This window comes from Pristis pectinata, chromosome 28, assembly GCF_009764475.1.
Source record: "Pristis pectinata isolate sPriPec2 chromosome 28, sPriPec2.1.pri, whole genome shotgun sequence".
Taxonomy (NCBI): domain Eukaryota; kingdom Metazoa; phylum Chordata; class Chondrichthyes; order Rhinopristiformes; family Pristidae; genus Pristis; species Pristis pectinata.
The window spans coordinates 12,902,436-12,920,170 of NC_067432.1; the positions used below are offsets into that span (position 1 = coordinate 12,902,436).

At 37.8% G+C, this 17,735-nt stretch overlaps 1 protein-coding gene across 1 annotated transcript in view; it reads right to left on the bottom strand.

Annotated features, from left to right (window-relative positions):
* Positions 1-17,735, bottom strand: part of LOC127584054 (dipeptidyl peptidase 8-like) — a 37,329-nt gene that overhangs the window by 17,128 nt on the left and 2,466 nt on the right. Inside the window, exons 3-12 of the mRNA XM_052040590.1 lie at positions 15,409-15,521; positions 15,151-15,324; positions 13,434-13,602; positions 11,148-11,258; positions 9,604-9,732; positions 3,769-3,830; positions 3,589-3,689; positions 2,644-2,821; positions 2,324-2,483; positions 480-559 (exon numbers count right to left, since the gene is read on the bottom strand). Coding sequence (XP_051896550.1) covers positions 480-559; positions 2,324-2,483; positions 2,644-2,821; positions 3,589-3,689; positions 3,769-3,830; positions 9,604-9,732; positions 11,148-11,258; positions 13,434-13,602; positions 15,151-15,324; positions 15,409-15,521 — 1,277 coding nt within the window. The remainder of the gene's footprint in view (positions 1-479; positions 560-2,323; positions 2,484-2,643; positions 2,822-3,588; positions 3,690-3,768; positions 3,831-9,603; positions 9,733-11,147; positions 11,259-13,433; positions 13,603-15,150; positions 15,325-15,408; positions 15,522-17,735) is intronic.

Genomic DNA, 17,735 nt, shown 5'->3' on the forward strand with positions numbered 1-17,735 from the left:
CCAGATCCAGCCATGACATTATCTAGTTAGGCCGTGAACATATCAAAGGTGTTCTGAACACATTTAAGAAATTCTTCCCTCTCTAATCCCTTTAGTGTAATATTATCCCAATCAATATTTGTATAATTAAATCCCCCTCTTACAATTCTTGCACCTCTCTGTAATTTCCCTGCAAATTTGCTCCTCCACCTCCCTCTTAGAGGCACATTGTGTTCTTTTTTTCGTCAGCTCCAACCAATTAAATTCTCTTCTTGCCTCCTCAAGGACATCCTCTCGTTCCAACAACACGATACAGGCGACCCCCGCATTCAGGTAACAGAAATCACCCTTACATAATTCACAAATCACTACCCAAAAATTTGAGATACAGGATAAAATTTGCTCTTATGGAATTTATGTGAAAAAAGTAAGTAAATAAACTTAATTCTTTCTCTACAACTAAACAGCTGTAATTTTCCTGAAACACAATATATACGTACCGTAGACCCATGTCTCCCAAGCACTTCCCAATCTCCACTGGTCAAAGGTAACTCTTCTTTGATTGGACATTTAAAGTCATCTGAGAAAATAGTATGTATAATAATTAACCCTCATGTTATATTCGTGCACACCAGAACCTTTAAGAACAGACTTAAAATTTCTTTACATCTGGTTTTATTATTACTTGAAGTCCAAGCACAACCTGTTTGCAGAGAAAGCACACATTGCTCAAGAGATAACTGTGACTTTAGGCACACAGCAAAACGTCTAACTTGGGCACTTTGTTTACTGTGCATTCATCATCACTGGTCGAAGTCCTGGAATTCTCAACTTAGTACCAATGAGAGGTGTACCATCATCAGGAGTGCAGCTTCACAGGACTACCAGCTTCATTTGAACACCAGAAGGGAAAAAAAAATTAGGGTCTTCCCAGTCTCAAACACATCCCAAAACCTTAATGATTCTGGACTGAGATCAGGGAGTTAAGAAAAAGTGAACTGAAGGCACATTTCATTTCTTATTATCATGCTTACTATGTGAATACATTGGAATACAGATATCTATTGGCTGCATCTGGATTGTATAGCAAACCCTTTTTATTTACTCAAGGCAGTCATTCATCAATTCCAGAAAGCAGGAATCTGACAGAAATGGAAATTATCAGTTTAGCTGAAAATTTTAAGCAATTTCGTTAAAATACCAGATATGATGTAAAGTCATCCAGGAAGGAGTGCTGAGGGAACACAACATGGAAATCACCAACACAGTGAGGAAGATTTATAAAACACATTGGAGGCACCACTAGAGGATGACAGTTTCAAGCTATTGCAGAGCAGGCCAAATGTACATGAGGTTGCCTGGACTCCTGGCTCAGTAACTCACTCCCACCCCGGTCATTCTCTCCTCTCCTCCATCGGGCAAAAGCTTGAAAACTCATACTACCAGGTTCAAGGACAGCTTCTATCCCACTGTTATAATATTCCTGAACTGACCTCTTGTACAATAAAGATTGAACTCAACCTCATCATGGACCTTGCAACTTATTTGCCTACCTGCACTACAATTTCTCTGTAACTGTAACAATATATTCTACATTCTGCTATTGTTTACCTTTTTAATACTATCTCAATGTACTTATGTTTAGAATGATCTGTCTGTATGGCATGCAAAACTAAGTTTTTCATTGTATCTCAGTGTATGTAGCAATAATAAACCAATTATTTTTCCTTATACTGCTTGGCATTGATTTATTTGAGAATGGTCCAGTGAAATAAAAGTAGAATATAACTTTAACTTATTGTTACTAATGCAGTGGCAGCAGAGGAAGGACGAGGTAATCATAATAGCTTGAGTGAAGATTGAGACAAAATTTAATCTGTCAGCATTTATACAGCATCTGTAACACAGAAGATCCTAAGCAACTCATTGGCATTTCCACGAATAATTCATTCAGGATTAAATATTCATAATAGCATTAGAGGCACAGACTTCCATCCAATTATTACAGCAGTAAAAGAGTGCAAGATCATACAAAAACACGGAAGACCATCTGATCTAAGTATGAAAAGTAATAGAAACTCCTCCCCTTCATATAGCTCAGTCCAGTTCCCTCTTAAAGTTGATATTGAAATACCAAACTTGAATTCCATATATAACAGAAATTATTAGGATAACAGTTTTTGTTACATACAATATATTCTGAATAATGGAATATCTTAAAAGCCAAAATTTGTTTTGCTGACAAAATAAGAATAACGGTTCTAATAACTGCCAAAATACATGTTCTTTCAGGTTTTCTTTATCTTCTCATAAGAAAGGATTCTGTTTTCCAAAGTGTGCTTACCTGGAGCGGGGTAGTCCCCACCAGACCGTTTATACTTCGACTCCTCCAAGACAGTTGTAATTTTGTAGAGGTGCCGAAAACCAGTTTTACATTCAGAAGCAAAGATGAACTGAATCTCATCTTCTTTAGTCTGAGGAAGTATGTGAAGTATATCATGGATCTGCAGAGAAGAGGAGACAGCTTCATATTGAACTCAATGTACATTTGTTGCTTAGCCAGGTCCATTTCAAAAGGGTGAAAAGATCCACATTAATCTCTCAACCACAATATTGATTATGACAGCAGCTTGTTTATTAACTAAAGAGGTGGCAGGTACCTACGTTTATCCAAATGTCTGTTGTTTCCTCATATATGATCAATGGTGTTATGCTGTCAGGCACAGATTCCATAAGCTTCTGCCGTTCCACTGCATCACCCACCACTGGGATAAACAAAGTAGGGGGGATCAGAACGATCTGGAGCCTTGTTTGGGGCCGATCCAACAGGATGGCCCATGCACTATGAGAAAACCAGTATTTTATATATTCAGATATGTTGACAATATTTAGTTTGCTTTGTTTTTTAATAAACAGGGTTTATACAATTGAAAGAAAGGCAGTAATAAAAATTTATCTTGGATGAATTTTACCAGTCCCATAATCCTTGCATAAAAATTAACACAAGATATTAATGACAGAAAAATTCAGAATCCCAAGATGTATTTGTTGGAACACCGGGTCATATAGAGATAGGCCCACTCTCTGGAATTATTTATATAATGTTTAATATACGAATACCCAGTGCAGTGAATTAATATTCAAAAGCCTGGTATTCAATGCCTTACAACTAATGAATACCACTGTCTTTGTTCATGGATATTCCAGAAGCACAAAGACAGAATACACATTTTCTGAAAATACTTTGATGTGACAGGAATGAAACAATTACATTATCTGAAAGCAGGTTTTAGGGAGATACAGCAAGTAAGTAAACAGTAACCGAAGAAGTGTGCCTTCTTTAAACATCTAGGTCCTTAGCACATGGGTCTCAGAGGAACATCTGGTATCTTATTGCAGGAACCTCAGAATGGATCTCCAGCATCTCAATACAGGGATTTGAGACTGACCATGCAATGTTCCAAAACAGGGCAAATGATGTCATGGATCTCACAGATCCACAATTGCTGAACAGTATCTGAAATTAGATAATCTGTACTCTAAAAGACATACATTTCTTGGCTTTCTCATTTATGCTCATAATTGTAAACTAATCAGTAACATACGCACTATTTTCCTTCTCGCGTCCATCCAACCCGTGCAATGTACTCAGTTCCTTTAAAAAGAATCTCAAATGGTTGGACCAACTCCTTGTCAACAACACTTGCAATCTAAAGAAAAGAAACAACACCACTGTTAGTTTTTGTTGAAATTTTACAATTTTAAAATGTGAGAATTATAAACACTCACCCTTCCAATGGCATTTATTGTTACTTCCGACATCTTGAAAGTTATCTTTGGATTTAGAGTTCCTACATCATTGAAAAAAATGAATAAAACATAAGCCATCTGGAAAATTCAGTGTTCAATAATGATTAAGTTACAGAACTACATCTTCATTTCATATTTAATGATTGTCAAGTGAGAAAAGGGTTAATAAAAGGAAATGAATTAAACTGTCTGGAATAATTGAATTAAGTTAATCCACTGGAACTCTGTTATCACTTGTCTTTGAATTATTATCTGAAATGCTTATTCCTAGATTAATCTCCACAGTATTTACCGTGGACAAGGAATGACATTATTTGTAATTACTCTGTTAACAAATAGTCATAGTACTTATACCTAGAAAAGTTAGTGATCGTATTGATGCTATCTGTTGAGGATAAGCTTATACTGGGTTACAGCAAAAAGGGGAAGTGTAGCTTGTATCTCTGTAACATTCCATCTGTAAAAGGGCTTTGACAAAGGTGATATACCTTCATCTATACATGCAATTTATACTGAAGTACAATGGGCTGCATTTAAGCAGCACCTACATAAGTCAGTGATGACAGAGGCACACCTACTCCTCATTCTAATTAGCCTGCCAACTATTATGACTCTTGTGAGATTTCAACCTCTGTGCTGGAGAACAGTTAAAATTAATTGGTAAATTGGTTTATTATTGTCACATGTACTAAGGTACAGTGAAAAACTTGTCTTGCATACTGTCCATGCAGATCATTTCATTACAACAGTGCATTGAGGTAGTACAAGGTAAGACAATAACAGAATAAAGCATTACAGTTACAGAGAAAGTGCAGTGCTGGTCGACAATTAGGTGCAAGACCATAATGAGGTAGATTGTGAGGTCAAGAGTCCACCTTATTGTACTAGGGGACTGTTCAATAGTCTTATAATAGTGGGATAAAAGCGGTTCTTGAGCCTGGTGGTACGTGCTTTCAGTCTTTTGTATCTTCTGCCCGATGGTTGTGAGGGGGGCGGAGAGAAGAGAGGATGTCTGAGGTGGGTGGGGTCTTTGATTATGTTGGCTGCTTTACTGAGGCATCAAGAATTATAAATTAGATCAGTTAGGGCAGCAGTACAAGACCAGTCACCTTTAGACCTAGAGGCAAAGCTAAATTTGGAGTTTTATAGCTTCCTCTGGTGGAGGAACACTAAATCTCTGCTGGAAAATCTGGGCACAATTACAAACTGGTTTCAAAATGTTTTACTGCACTATTGATATGGACCTCAAGGGAATGTCACCAAGGAAGTGCTTAAATTGCACTTGTCGGCAAGCTTGAAAGACATCCCATTTCATTTGTTGCAGGGTAGAGGAGATGGTAAGGAAACCCTTAAGACAAACTATGTCTGAAGTCTGTAGTACTTCCACCAGATTAAACTTGAAGCCCAGAAGATCATACTTAGAGAGAGAGGACAAGAAGTTGCTTTGTTGCCTACTACAAATTGTGCAAAGACCTTACTGTTGCTCTTGGCACGACTTCAAACTGCGCTAACTCACAATCCAACTGCCATAGATGTCAGATGCAGGAAGATATTCGTTCATTACCTAGAAACTCATTGTTTCTGACGAGAGTTTACATAACAAGACTTTCTTAAATATAGGCTACTGAACTAATCATTTATTCCCCATCTGGAGTCAAGTCTAACCACTCAAACCACAATAGGAGGTTGGCCTTATATGTCAGTTCTTTAGTGACCAATCTCATAATTCTTGTGCTCCTGATTGGAATATTCATTTCCCAGATCCTAATCTAAACACAAGGCTTGTTCTGTTTTCCCTTGCATCAAGTCTTAAGAATATTCCTATTTTATTAGCACTGCTACCATGTAACCTACTTCTCACTTTACTGGCCTTGCCTTTATTTTGTGTTCATAACTGCGATTTGGCATTACTGGCATGTTGAGTCAATTTCTCAAACCAAAACAGTCCTTGTTCTAAAAACATTGCTACAGGACTGTTGAGCAGGGAGCTCCCGTCAATAAATAACATGTTTAAATAACAGAGACCAGATTAAGTAAAACTGTTGCCTTTACCCAAAGAACATTTGTGAACCAGGTGGGTTTTCATGATGATTTGGAATTTTCAGTCACCCTTACCAGATTACTTTTATGTCCCTGGCACCCATTGTGGGATTTGCATCATGTCTCCAGATATTAGTCCAGATCTCTGAACTACAAGTCCAATAAGATAGCCACTATGGTCCTAAACAAAGCTTTGTGTAAAGTTTGAAAACAGACAATGTGTAAAATGCAGTTCAATTTTTATGCTGGAGATCATAACATTTTTTCTAAGTTTGCTGTGATTCAAACACTCAAACAGGAGTTACGCCTGACTGCATTAGAGAACTTTCCTAGGGAAGGGAGAACTGATTTTTAGCTCCAAGTGAAGTCAGAATGCATTAACCACCAAGGGAAAAAAAAAACAACTTCCAGCTGAAGACTCAGTCAGGGCCATTGGAAAGGGAGAATCACAATGAAATGCAAAAAGGGTGAAGGATCTACAGCAGGAACATAATTCTTTGCAAACAGAAAAGATCTGGGTGGATAATTCATTGACTGTTTTCAGACTGTATACAACCTCAGCATACTAGACAACCTGAAGCAAAAATTCCGATTCTATACCTTTTCCAACATAAAGTCCACCTTCTGTTAGCTCAGTCTTTAAACTGCCCTTCTGTCTGTCATTCCCTATAAATTTCAGCTCAGTTAAAACTTTGCTTCCTATTCTGCACAAGCTATCACTTGCTCTTTAGCCTCAAGACCATTAATCCACCATGGCTCCTGGACTCCAAAATCCTCATCTTTGTAATTTCTCTAACTTTGTATTTGTCTGAGCTCTCTGCATGTCTCTAACACAGCCTTGTTTGTTCCAAAATCTCTTCATACCATTGAAGGTCACTTCAACTGTCAAGAAGCACTCCTTCTCAATGATTTTTTCTACTTTTCATCCCTTCTTTAAGACAATCCTTAAAATCCATTCTTTGATCGTGCTTTTAGTCACCCCTACAAAAGCAGGTTGGGACTTCATATAAAAAAAATTAAAAGGTACTTTGTGAATGCAATCAAAAGCAAAAAAATCTGTAGGTGGCTATAAACCTGAATTCAAACCAGAAAATGCTCAGCAGATCAGGTAGCATCTGTGGAGAGAGAAATAGAAGTAATGTTTCAGGTCGATGACCTTTCATCAGACAGAGGACAAGAAACTGCTATGGTGGGATTAATTCTTACTGAAAGACAAGATGCAAAGACTCAAATGTTGGTCTAGGTACAATGTCAAACTCCACTGAATCACAATAAAGCAGCCATGGATGTCACAAGCTGAGAAATAACATCTGTGTGTGTACTATCGAGTACAAACTGGTTGACTCTGACAAGAGTTTACACAAGATTTCTTCATGTCTAGGGATCCAATGAAAGTTCATCAACCTGAAATGCTAATTCTGTTCTTCTCTCTCCAACCTACTGAGTATTTTCTATTTTTATTACTCTATACATTCAAATCATTCTCATTTAGAAGATATAGATACCAATATATTTGATAAACAATCAATCTGTAGGATACTTCATGAAATGAAAGACAAGATTTCAGTGGAATCCAGACCACTTCATGATCTAAATATAAATTCACTGATTACGTTTCTGTACATTAACAATGGTACAATTCATAGCCTTTAAGGCAAGGAAGAAATATATTTTTCTTAAGCATTATTCAAGGGTGCACTCATCTGTGACTTTACTGAAAAGTAAGTAACTGATTACGAAAGGGAAGATACTGTAAATGCCAGAGCCAATTTAACCAGTATACAACTCTGTATTAACACTGGAAAACACTTACTTGTAAGCATAATGCCTTGCCAGCCAATGAAATATTGGAAATATGGCACTTCCATATTTGCTTATGACTTGGGAGACCATTTGGCCCATCAAATCTATGCTGGCTCTCAGAGCAATCTTATTGCCCTACTTATTTCCCTGTAATCTATTCTCTCTCATATGCCCATTTATTCTCCCTGATTCTCCCACTTTTGTCATGGGTTATTTACAGTAGCCAATTAACCTACCTACCAGCATGCTTTTGGGATGTGGAAGAAAACCTGAGCATCCAAGAGAAAACCATGCAATCAGTACCAGAGGCGAGGATCGAACCTGGGTCACTGAAACTACGGGGCAGCAGCCTGGACAGATTCTTCACCAAGGTATGCAAGGCAAAGATCCTAGAATTGGTGGGAAGTCCTACCTACAGAACACAGCAAAAAGTCTGTACTGAAATGAAATAAAATAAATGATAACTTGAGGCTGAAGTCTTTATGGAATAGAACAGTAATAATTCCCCTCACATATGCTCATGATTTCTCAAGGTGGGTCTGGCTCACTGGCTGCATTAGTGCATCTCCAGGAAATAAATTTGCTTACATAATGCTGGTTCCAATTCCAAGCAATTTATTTTACTCAGCGTACTTTCAGATCTTTGGAGAGATGTGATAAGGTCCTACACAAACACAAGTTCTTCTTTTTACTAAACAGAATTGATAACTAATGTTGATATTTTATTTTGGTACATATACTTTATATTGAACACATTTATCTACCCCAAGAGTAGTTGAAATAAATGACATATTAGGTATTCTGCTTTATATTACACAACATACATATTGACTGTGAAAAAAAAAACATTCTTCACAAGAAGAATATTACCTAATTGTTGAGAGATTGCAGAACTCTGAGATGGAGGAAACTGGGTACCCTAGTGGATGGTTGTCAAAATGCTAGTAGGCAAGTACAGCAAGTAATTTGGAAAGCCAACAGAACACTTTTATTGTAGGGAAATTAAATACAAAGACATGCTTCAGTTACTTAGGACCACATCTGGAATACTGTGTATGGTATTCATGTCCTTATTTAAGGATGGATGTAATGTTTTAGCAGTTCACAGAAGGTTTACAAGATTAATACGTAATCTGGACAAATTGTCTTCTGGCGGAAGTTTAGACAGGCTAGGCTGATATCCACTGGGGTTTAGAAAGATGTGACGATTGAAACGAATAGGATCCCGAGGGGTCTTGACACGGTGGATGCGGAGAGAATGCCTTCCTTTGTGGGAGAACTTAGAACACGGGAATCACTCTTTAAAAATAAGGGGCCACCCATTTAAGACAAAGATGAGACAAAACATTTTCTCTCAAAAGGACAGACTCTTTGGAACTCTTCCCCAAAGGGCGATAGATACAGAGTCTTTGAATATTTTTAAGGTAATGGTAGACACATACTTGATAAGCAAAGGGGTAACTTCATTTCAACCATTCCATAATTGATGCATAGCCTTTTTGTTTTGCTTTTTTCAACTGTGGTAGGAATGTAGTTGGATAATTCTGATTAATACAAGAACATAAGAAATAGGAGTAAGGAATTCAGCCTCTTGTGCCTGCTCTACCATTGTCTCACATAGCTACTCTTACACTTCAGTGACACTTCCTTGCATTAACCACATACCCCTTAATTTCCTTAATAGCCAAAACCCATCAATTTCTTTCGTGAATTTACTTTGTGAATGAGCCTCCAGAGCCCTCTTTAGTACAGAATTCCAAATATCTTATTTGAAGCTGTGGCCTTTGATTCTAGACACTGCAGCCAGGAGAAACACCAAATCCACCTCTGCCCCGTCAAGCCCTGCAAGGGATTTGCATGTTTATAATACAGCATCTCCTATTCAGGGGTACACATCAATTTGATACCTGGCATCACAAAGTACATTTACTAAATTAGTGAAATCCACATGCAGCAAACCAAATACCTTACCTGTTCGTGGGTACCTGTATGAATCACACCTTCGTGTCTCAAGCATGGGTGAAGTCACATGGATAATTTCGACATTTGACTCGTCATTCTCTTCATAAAGTATCCTGAAAATCTTTCCTCCATCTGGGGCTGGGAAAAGAATCCATCAATGAATCAACCAAATGTTAAAGTGATAAGTTTGAGTGTTTCACTTGTTTATGTGAAGAGGCGAGGCAAATCAAATCTTTATCTTTTTTTCCTGGGCTATTCAACTTGGCAAATAGATTAAGTAAATTTCAGGAAGCTCCAATAATACCAACTGTACACAACCCATTGGAAAGTGTGGACCTGGCTTCCTTTGAAGACAAGAGGTATTCCTACAGAGCTACAAAATTGTGCCCATTCTCAATTGCATCTGCAGAGTATAATTAATAGCATATTCCCTTTCACAGGACTTGTCAACTTGTCATGATTTGATACATAATAATGCAAGTACGAGTATTACAGGCGCAATTCTCTTCACCACATTATTGCAGAGAAATAGACATTGCACAGAAATAGAAATTGTACAGAGCTAAATAGACATAAGCTCAATACTATTACTCAAAGACAAAGTATATGCAGAATTCACTTTTGTTTCTGCACGACAGTCAAACTTATAGGTGTGTAGTTTTAACCTAAGCTATTGTTAACCAAATAAAACACTGCCATTTCATGAAATACTTTGATTGTCAGTAAGTCTAAGAATTCCCTTAAAGGTAGCCAGTGAGCTGTTTACAAATGCCTCTAGGGCCTCGCATCTCACCATCACTGCAGCTTCTTCAGCCCTACAACTCCTCAAGATCTCCACGTTCCTCCAAATCTTCCCTGTTGCACATTCTCAACTCTACCCACTCCTTCACCATCAGACATGCCTCAGCTGCCTGGGCACATCTCAATAGAATTCCCTCCTTCAACCTCCTGGCTTTTCTACATCTCTCTCCTCATCAAATTACTCCCATTAAAGTCTGTCTCTGAAAAAATATATGACCAATTGTCCTGATCGCTCCTTATGTGGCTCAGTCCTAATCTAGGAAGAGCCTTGGGACATTGTATTATACTAATGGAATTTGAAAAATGCATGTCACTATTGTCTAACACAACAATTACTTTTGCTGATTGCTTAATGGTCCAGAGTATAGCCTACTCAGGAGATGCTGAAATTATACAATATATTAGCAAAGATAATTGCTTTTTATCCATCTGTAGCTACACGAGTGATGGCAGCACTTCCATTATGTTATTCAAGTGCCCAGGACTTTTGTGTACTGTTAGACAATAACATTTTTAAATGAGGTCACTGGCTAAAGTGGAGGTGCATAGCTAACTCTCTCCCCTCCCTGTCAAGGAGCACTGAATCAGCTCTGGTATCAGCCACTTTAACGGAGCCTGCAAATTTAATCCAACATCTTTTGGGTACAATTGGCTAATTGGCATACAAGGTAATGGAAAGATGCTGACTTTAACATCATAAGAGGCTTGTTTAATTGAATACAAGCTGAAATATTTGCTAAATGGACACTTACTGTCCTCTGCAAAAGGACACCACCAGTAGCCTGTGTACCGGTCAAACTCTTCCTGGAGTACAAAACTGGAGATTCCTGCGGACTTAGGATCATCTTCTAAGTTTGGCAAACCTTCAGAACAGGAGAATGAGAAGGCAAATATTAAAATGTAGAAATTAAACAAAAACTGCAAATCTGAAATAAAAGCAGAAAAATTTGGGAAACTGCACAAGTGATTGTCTCTCCAAAGGCAATGAGTAACTTGTTTGTTGATAATATCTCCCAGCTGATTGTAAAGATTCTTCAAAGATCAATGAGGTAACATGCAATATACATTTTTAAAATTAAAAAAAGTCACAAAACGTTTGTTTACTTGAATTGTTGTATGGTTATTGTAGTTTTGACATACTTTGGCTGCAGATTGTAACACAGTGCTTTTATAAAGGTTGAATCAGAGTCTCTGGCACTTCAGCAAAATTCTGTGGATAATTCCAACTATTTTCTGGCAGATTTTAATCTATTTTGTTTCCTGCTGTTTGCTAAGTTGATCTTTTTCCTGTGTTTTATTTCAATCATTTTTCCACTTCTTTTCTATGTATTCTGCTTTCCCAGTTATACAGAATATATTGGTTTGCTTGTGGCTTTCAACTCCATCAAGGTCCCCACAAACTTCCTGTATCCCAAACAAAAATTTCCAATATCCTTTTCCCTCCTTCAAGTTATACTATGGACTAATTTTCCCTGTGCGAGCTATCATCCTATCACATCCTTTCTATCCATTCCTCTGACTCTGGACCACTGCCCATTTCTCATTCCTCTCCATCAAAGCTGATCTTTCCTTCTCTATAGCTCTTCTAAAACTCTTTCAAAACTACCTCACCATTACTATGGATTGCCTCATATTCCTTCTATTGCTACTCTCCATTGTGAAGGGCTCCAAGCCTTTGGTCTCTGTGAGAAATTCCACATTGCATGCTGACTCCACACATTTCAAGGTGCGGAGAAGTTCTGAATTTATACAGATTGCATCCTTTAGACTTCTGTAAGTCAGGAACTTTGATTGTGTCAACATCTGGAAGGAATTCCCCAAAAGGCTGAAAGTTATTGATGCTTTTGTGGGGACATCTTCCACAGGGAAGGTTTACTAATGTATTTAATTCCTATTCATAGACTTGTGGGAACAAGAGACAAGATTCTACAAAAACATTGGCTGTTTGGTCCTGTAGAGTATTTCTATTCATTATTGATCATTTACAATCAATGCACATTTCATACATCAAGCTGGTCGAAGCCAATCTTTGGCAATAAAACACTTCGGGAAACCATGAGGTTTTAAAAGGCACTGCAAGAATTCCAAGTCCAGATCCCATAGAACATAGAAAACCTACAGCACAATTCAGGCCCTTCAGCCCACAAAGCTGTGCCGAACATGTCCCCACCTTAGAAATTACCAGGCTTACCCATAGCCCTCTATTTTTCTAAGCTCCATGTACCTATCCAAAAGTCTCTTAAAAGACCCTACCGTATCCGCCTCTACGACCGTTGCCGGCAGCCCATTCCACGTACTCACCACTCTCTGAGTAAAATACTTACCCTGACATCTCCTCTGTTCCTACTCCCCAGCACCTTAAACCTGTGTTTAACTCCCATATGTTAACTTTGTACAGGATTATTGGAACAGATCCCATAAAAAGCTGTGGACTAAGTGCTATCAAAGAGAACTCAATTATCACTTTAAACAATTTACTTATGAGACAGGAGGAGAACATTTGGATAGTCTGGTCCATGCCAGTTCCAGGCAGAACAATTTCACGTCCCACTCTCCCTCTCTCCTCATTTCCCTACAGTCCTACAACTTATTCCTCTCACATGCCAATCAACTCCACTTTGATTTTTGTTTTGCCATCTATCGGCACTAAAGGATAATTTACAGTGGGCAATTAACTTACCAGCCTGATAATATGCTGTGGGAGAAAGCCAGAGCACATGGCAGAAACCCAAGCACTCACAGGGAGAACATGCAAACTGCACACACACAGCACCCGAGGTCAACGTTGAACTCGGGCTGCTGGAATTGTGAATTATTGGGAAAAATAAACACATTTCATGGTGGATAGAGGACAGTCAAGGTAGATTTGATATTATTGTGGCCACATGGTTATCAAGATGGATTCAACGTCACTGTGGATACAGGATTATCAGAGCAATTTCCATACTGTAAGTTGAAGGCTATTGGAACAGATCCCAAACACCACCAGGGATACAAGTTCAGGTCAATGCAACACTCTGTGAGACTCTCACTAATACCTTTATGTGCAAAAGTTAGTCGCCTTTCCTCTCCTGATTCAATATTAGAAATCCACAAATCATTGCTGTGGATGAATGAAATCCAAGATGAATCAGCAGGACAAATTTTGGGATCCATCCTGATGTTGGGGCAGCTGGTTTTCACTGGTGAAGGGTTTTTCGGCTCATTCTGTAAAATAAAACAGCCAGAGCATTTACTGATTCCTATCTACTGCTGCACCACCTTAAAGCACTTGAATAAATGATTTCCTTATTGCAGAATACACTGCTCAGCTGTGGAACACGACACCCTCCATCCTTTAATGGAGAGCTTCCAGTCTTTGTTCTCATTAAAAATCTCATTTCAGAGCACTCTTTACCTGATCTAGATTTCAACTAAACTCCGTACCACCATAGCAATACACATAACAAATTTCACTTGGTCGGTTCTATTCATCCAACACACAGTATCCATTCAAAGCAATCCTTGTTTTAGCTGCAAAGCTATTTTAATATCTAATTTAGTATCCCCAAGCTTTTAGTCACATGGAATCAAATCTCTGCCTATAAGAGAGTGACTTGCTTACAAATCTTCTTCAAATTCACATGTCAATGCTTTTGCACCATGAACCCTTATCTAATTTACCCAGCAACTCACAGAAGAAACCCTTTATCTAATATTCCTGCACGTTATGCAAGTCTGATCAAAGAAAGCTCATCCTTAAACTTTCTCATCCCTCCCTGGTCTTCAGCATCAGGGTATTGTGCAATTCTCTTTTAAATTTCTTCTTTGATTGGATGTGAGTGGAAAGTCTGTGTTTAATACCTACCCTTAACAGCTTAGATGGCAGTGAGCAGTACTTTAGAAGATACTCCCACAACGCTCTTGGGCAAGGAGTTCCAGAATTCTGACCCAGTAACAGAGAAGAAATGGCAATATACTTCCAATCAGAACAGAATAGAAAACAGCACTGTACCACTGGGTTTGGCCATTCATTAATTCTAACCCTGACACAGGTATCACAACTTTTAAGGCAATATAAAATTCCAGAAATACTAAGTGAATAGCACAATTCCCAAATGACATTATATGGGGAGTATTCTGCCAGAACGAGCCCACTAAGTATACACGTGTGAACCAGTCATCAGTTTAGAAGCTGTATGGGTAGATTACCAAGCAGATTAAATCCTATGTGACCTATTGAACAGATACCAATCAGTGTCTAGGTCAAACTGACAAGACAACATATGGATATTTAGCTCTAAAACAGATCAGACATTGCACATTAAACATGAATTTCACAAGATCATCAGGCTGTGGAATTTTGCAAAAAAACTTAAGACTCTGATACAGCAAAGTCACAAGCTTTCCTGCAGGGAAGTAACGCTAGCCAGTGAATCAACCCCTAGCAATATTACTACTTCAAAGTGAAATAAAGAAAGATTTGCATTTATATAATGTCTTTCAATTCACTTGCAGAACATCCCAAAGTACTTCATAGCCAAGGAACTATTTTTGAAGAGCTGTCATCATCATAATGTAGAACACAGCATGCTCCCTCAAACAAATAATGACCAGCTTATGTTTTTTCCAGTTACCCTGATTAGGTATCAATACTAGTCAGGACACTAAAATTATCTTTAACTAGGTTATCTGTCCTCTTATCCAAAGAACTATATTGGCACAGGGAATGTAAATGAGGAGAAAAGTAGCTCAAATTTGTAAAATGAGACTCACAGTGAACCCTGTGCTACTGCCGTCCACAGTGTAATAAATGTTGTTGCTCGCCTGGAACAGAAACATCCCACTTTCTTTGTGGAAATCGTACGAGGCAATGCCAATCGTTCCAATTCTTTTTCTTTCTCTTAGCAGCTCCTCTTCACGACAGTAAATTCCGTAATCAGGAATAGACTGGGTAATAAACAGGAAAAGCTCATTTAGTTTCCCTTATTTAACCACAAGTAAAATAAAAGACATCAGCATGATTCTCCTCACCTGAAAATAATCCAGCAGAGGATTCCACGGGAGTAACTGTGCAGCATCCTTGTTTATCATGTGGGGAATTTCCGAGTAGAACAATGTATTTTCCCTGTTTTCATTTGACATAGCTGGTAGAGAATCACATGTTCAAATCAATTATGCTCCAGAGCAAGTCACAGTAATATTACCAAGCAGAACTCTTCAAATCAACAACAGACAATAAATGACCGATTATAATACCTCTGGATGCAGCAAATATTCTCTAATGTAGTAAATGTCCAGAACTGCATAACCCTTAAAAAAATTTTGTATATTATGATAACTTTCCTTATATTGACATTTAGATCTCTGCCAGACATCAAAGCACTAGTAATGCCACAGCTGCAATATTAAACACAGGTTTGAAAACACTTGTATTAAAAAAGTAATAGTCATGAAAAGGTACAATGAAGATTGCCTTGGGTGGTGGCAAGATTACAGCAACAATGAAAGAATTGCAAAACCATGGCTTAATGCAATGAAGAAGTCTATCGGAAGTATTCAAATTTCTGGTAGACTTCATCATTGCATTAGGCCATGCAGCTTTAATGTCAGAGGATAAGAACTGAAACAATTGAAGTAATATGGACATTATGGAAGGTATTATGGACAGTTTAGATTTGTACTCGAGCATAAAGGGAGGAAGAAAGATGTTTGTACCTATAAAAGCTTCTTAACATATGGTATGTTTTACCATATATGATTATCAAACGAGTTAATCACAGGAACTAAGAAGGAATTAATAAATAGATGAATATAGCTGCAAGAGGCACAATAGATTTTAAAGTAGAGGACAATTGAATTACTAACACAAGCACCCTACAATGGATCAAATCATTATATTCAGTACTGAAATATTACATAATCAGTAAATGCACACGTTTTATACACCAATTTACCCATTACCTGCACTAATAAATGCAAAACTGCACATTCTCTCAAGTATACATATTAAACAGTCCCTGAAGTAAAATAATAAGCAACACATTCCCGATTTTATATTCAAATAACATTCAAACTTCATTGATTGATATACAAATATTTTCCTTTACTTTTAATACATTGAGGATCTGTTGCCGGCAGTTTAGGCTTTTCTGCTGATTCTTAGTTGCTCTCAATTTGGTAAAACCAAGCAGTATTTCACAGGGCAGCTAAGGAAGTTCTATTACTGTGGGACTAGAGTCATGTATAGCCAAGGCAATGTAAAGAAAGTGGCCTTCCTTTTCTCAAGAATGAGAGTTAACCAGCTGGTTCGCATGACAGTCCTGGAGATTTTCCAATGGTTTTTCTAAGACATCAGCTTTATATTTCAAAGTTTTGTTTTCAGCTGAATTAAAATTCTCACAATGACACTTTAGAATTTGAATTCATGTTCTCTGGACTATTAGTTCACTAAAAAAGTTGGAAAGCAAGATCTTCAAACAATGCCATATGTCAGTAAACATGAAGAAATATTTGCATTTTTAAAAGAAAGGTTTGCATGTATCTGCCTTTAAAGATCTCAGGATGTTCCAAAGTGGTTTAATCGCCAGTGAAGGACTTTTGAATGGTAATCACTGTGGTAATGTTGGAATAAGGTGCGTAAAAGTATCTATCAATGTCATTTTAACCATCTACTGGATATCGTTTACATTATTTATTATACTTTTACTGTTACATTTTCTTTGTCTTATTGTTTGTGCAGAAATGTCTTCCTTATTTTTAAAACACCTTTAAAGCATCTTTCAAACAAATTTGAAAAAAAGTTAATTAGTTTAAATGATATTTATAAATGGGTTTACTACTTTTGTTCTAAATACATCAAACAGCAATAAGGTTCAACACATTCCTCAGCTCAGCTTTCACTAAGCTTTTCCATCCAATTCCACGTCGACAGTCCCTGTGAGTCAGACTTAGTTTCCCAAAGCCTGCATTAACTCCTCTTTTGTTTCAAAGAAAACAATCTCATAACTAAAGTACCTCAAGTTCTCCCTGCCTGATAACACCCTTGTACATTTACTCTGTCCCCTCTCTAGGCTGTCACCTCCTTCCTACAATATGACAACCAGAACTTGTACGTTGGTGAGCATACAAGAGAAGACTTAAATGAAGGTGAGAGATTGGAGAGAAGAAAAAAAGTACAATACAGAAAAAAAGAGCAAGGATGTAGAATCCAGTACTCCAGCTAAGGCCCACCAATGCTCCCAGTTACTTTGAAACAGTAGATTCGCTGCTGTATGTGAAGTATGGACCTGGGTACTGGATATAGTATTGCCTATCAATGGGAGTGCAGGGTTCTCATACATACAAATTGCATCTCTGTG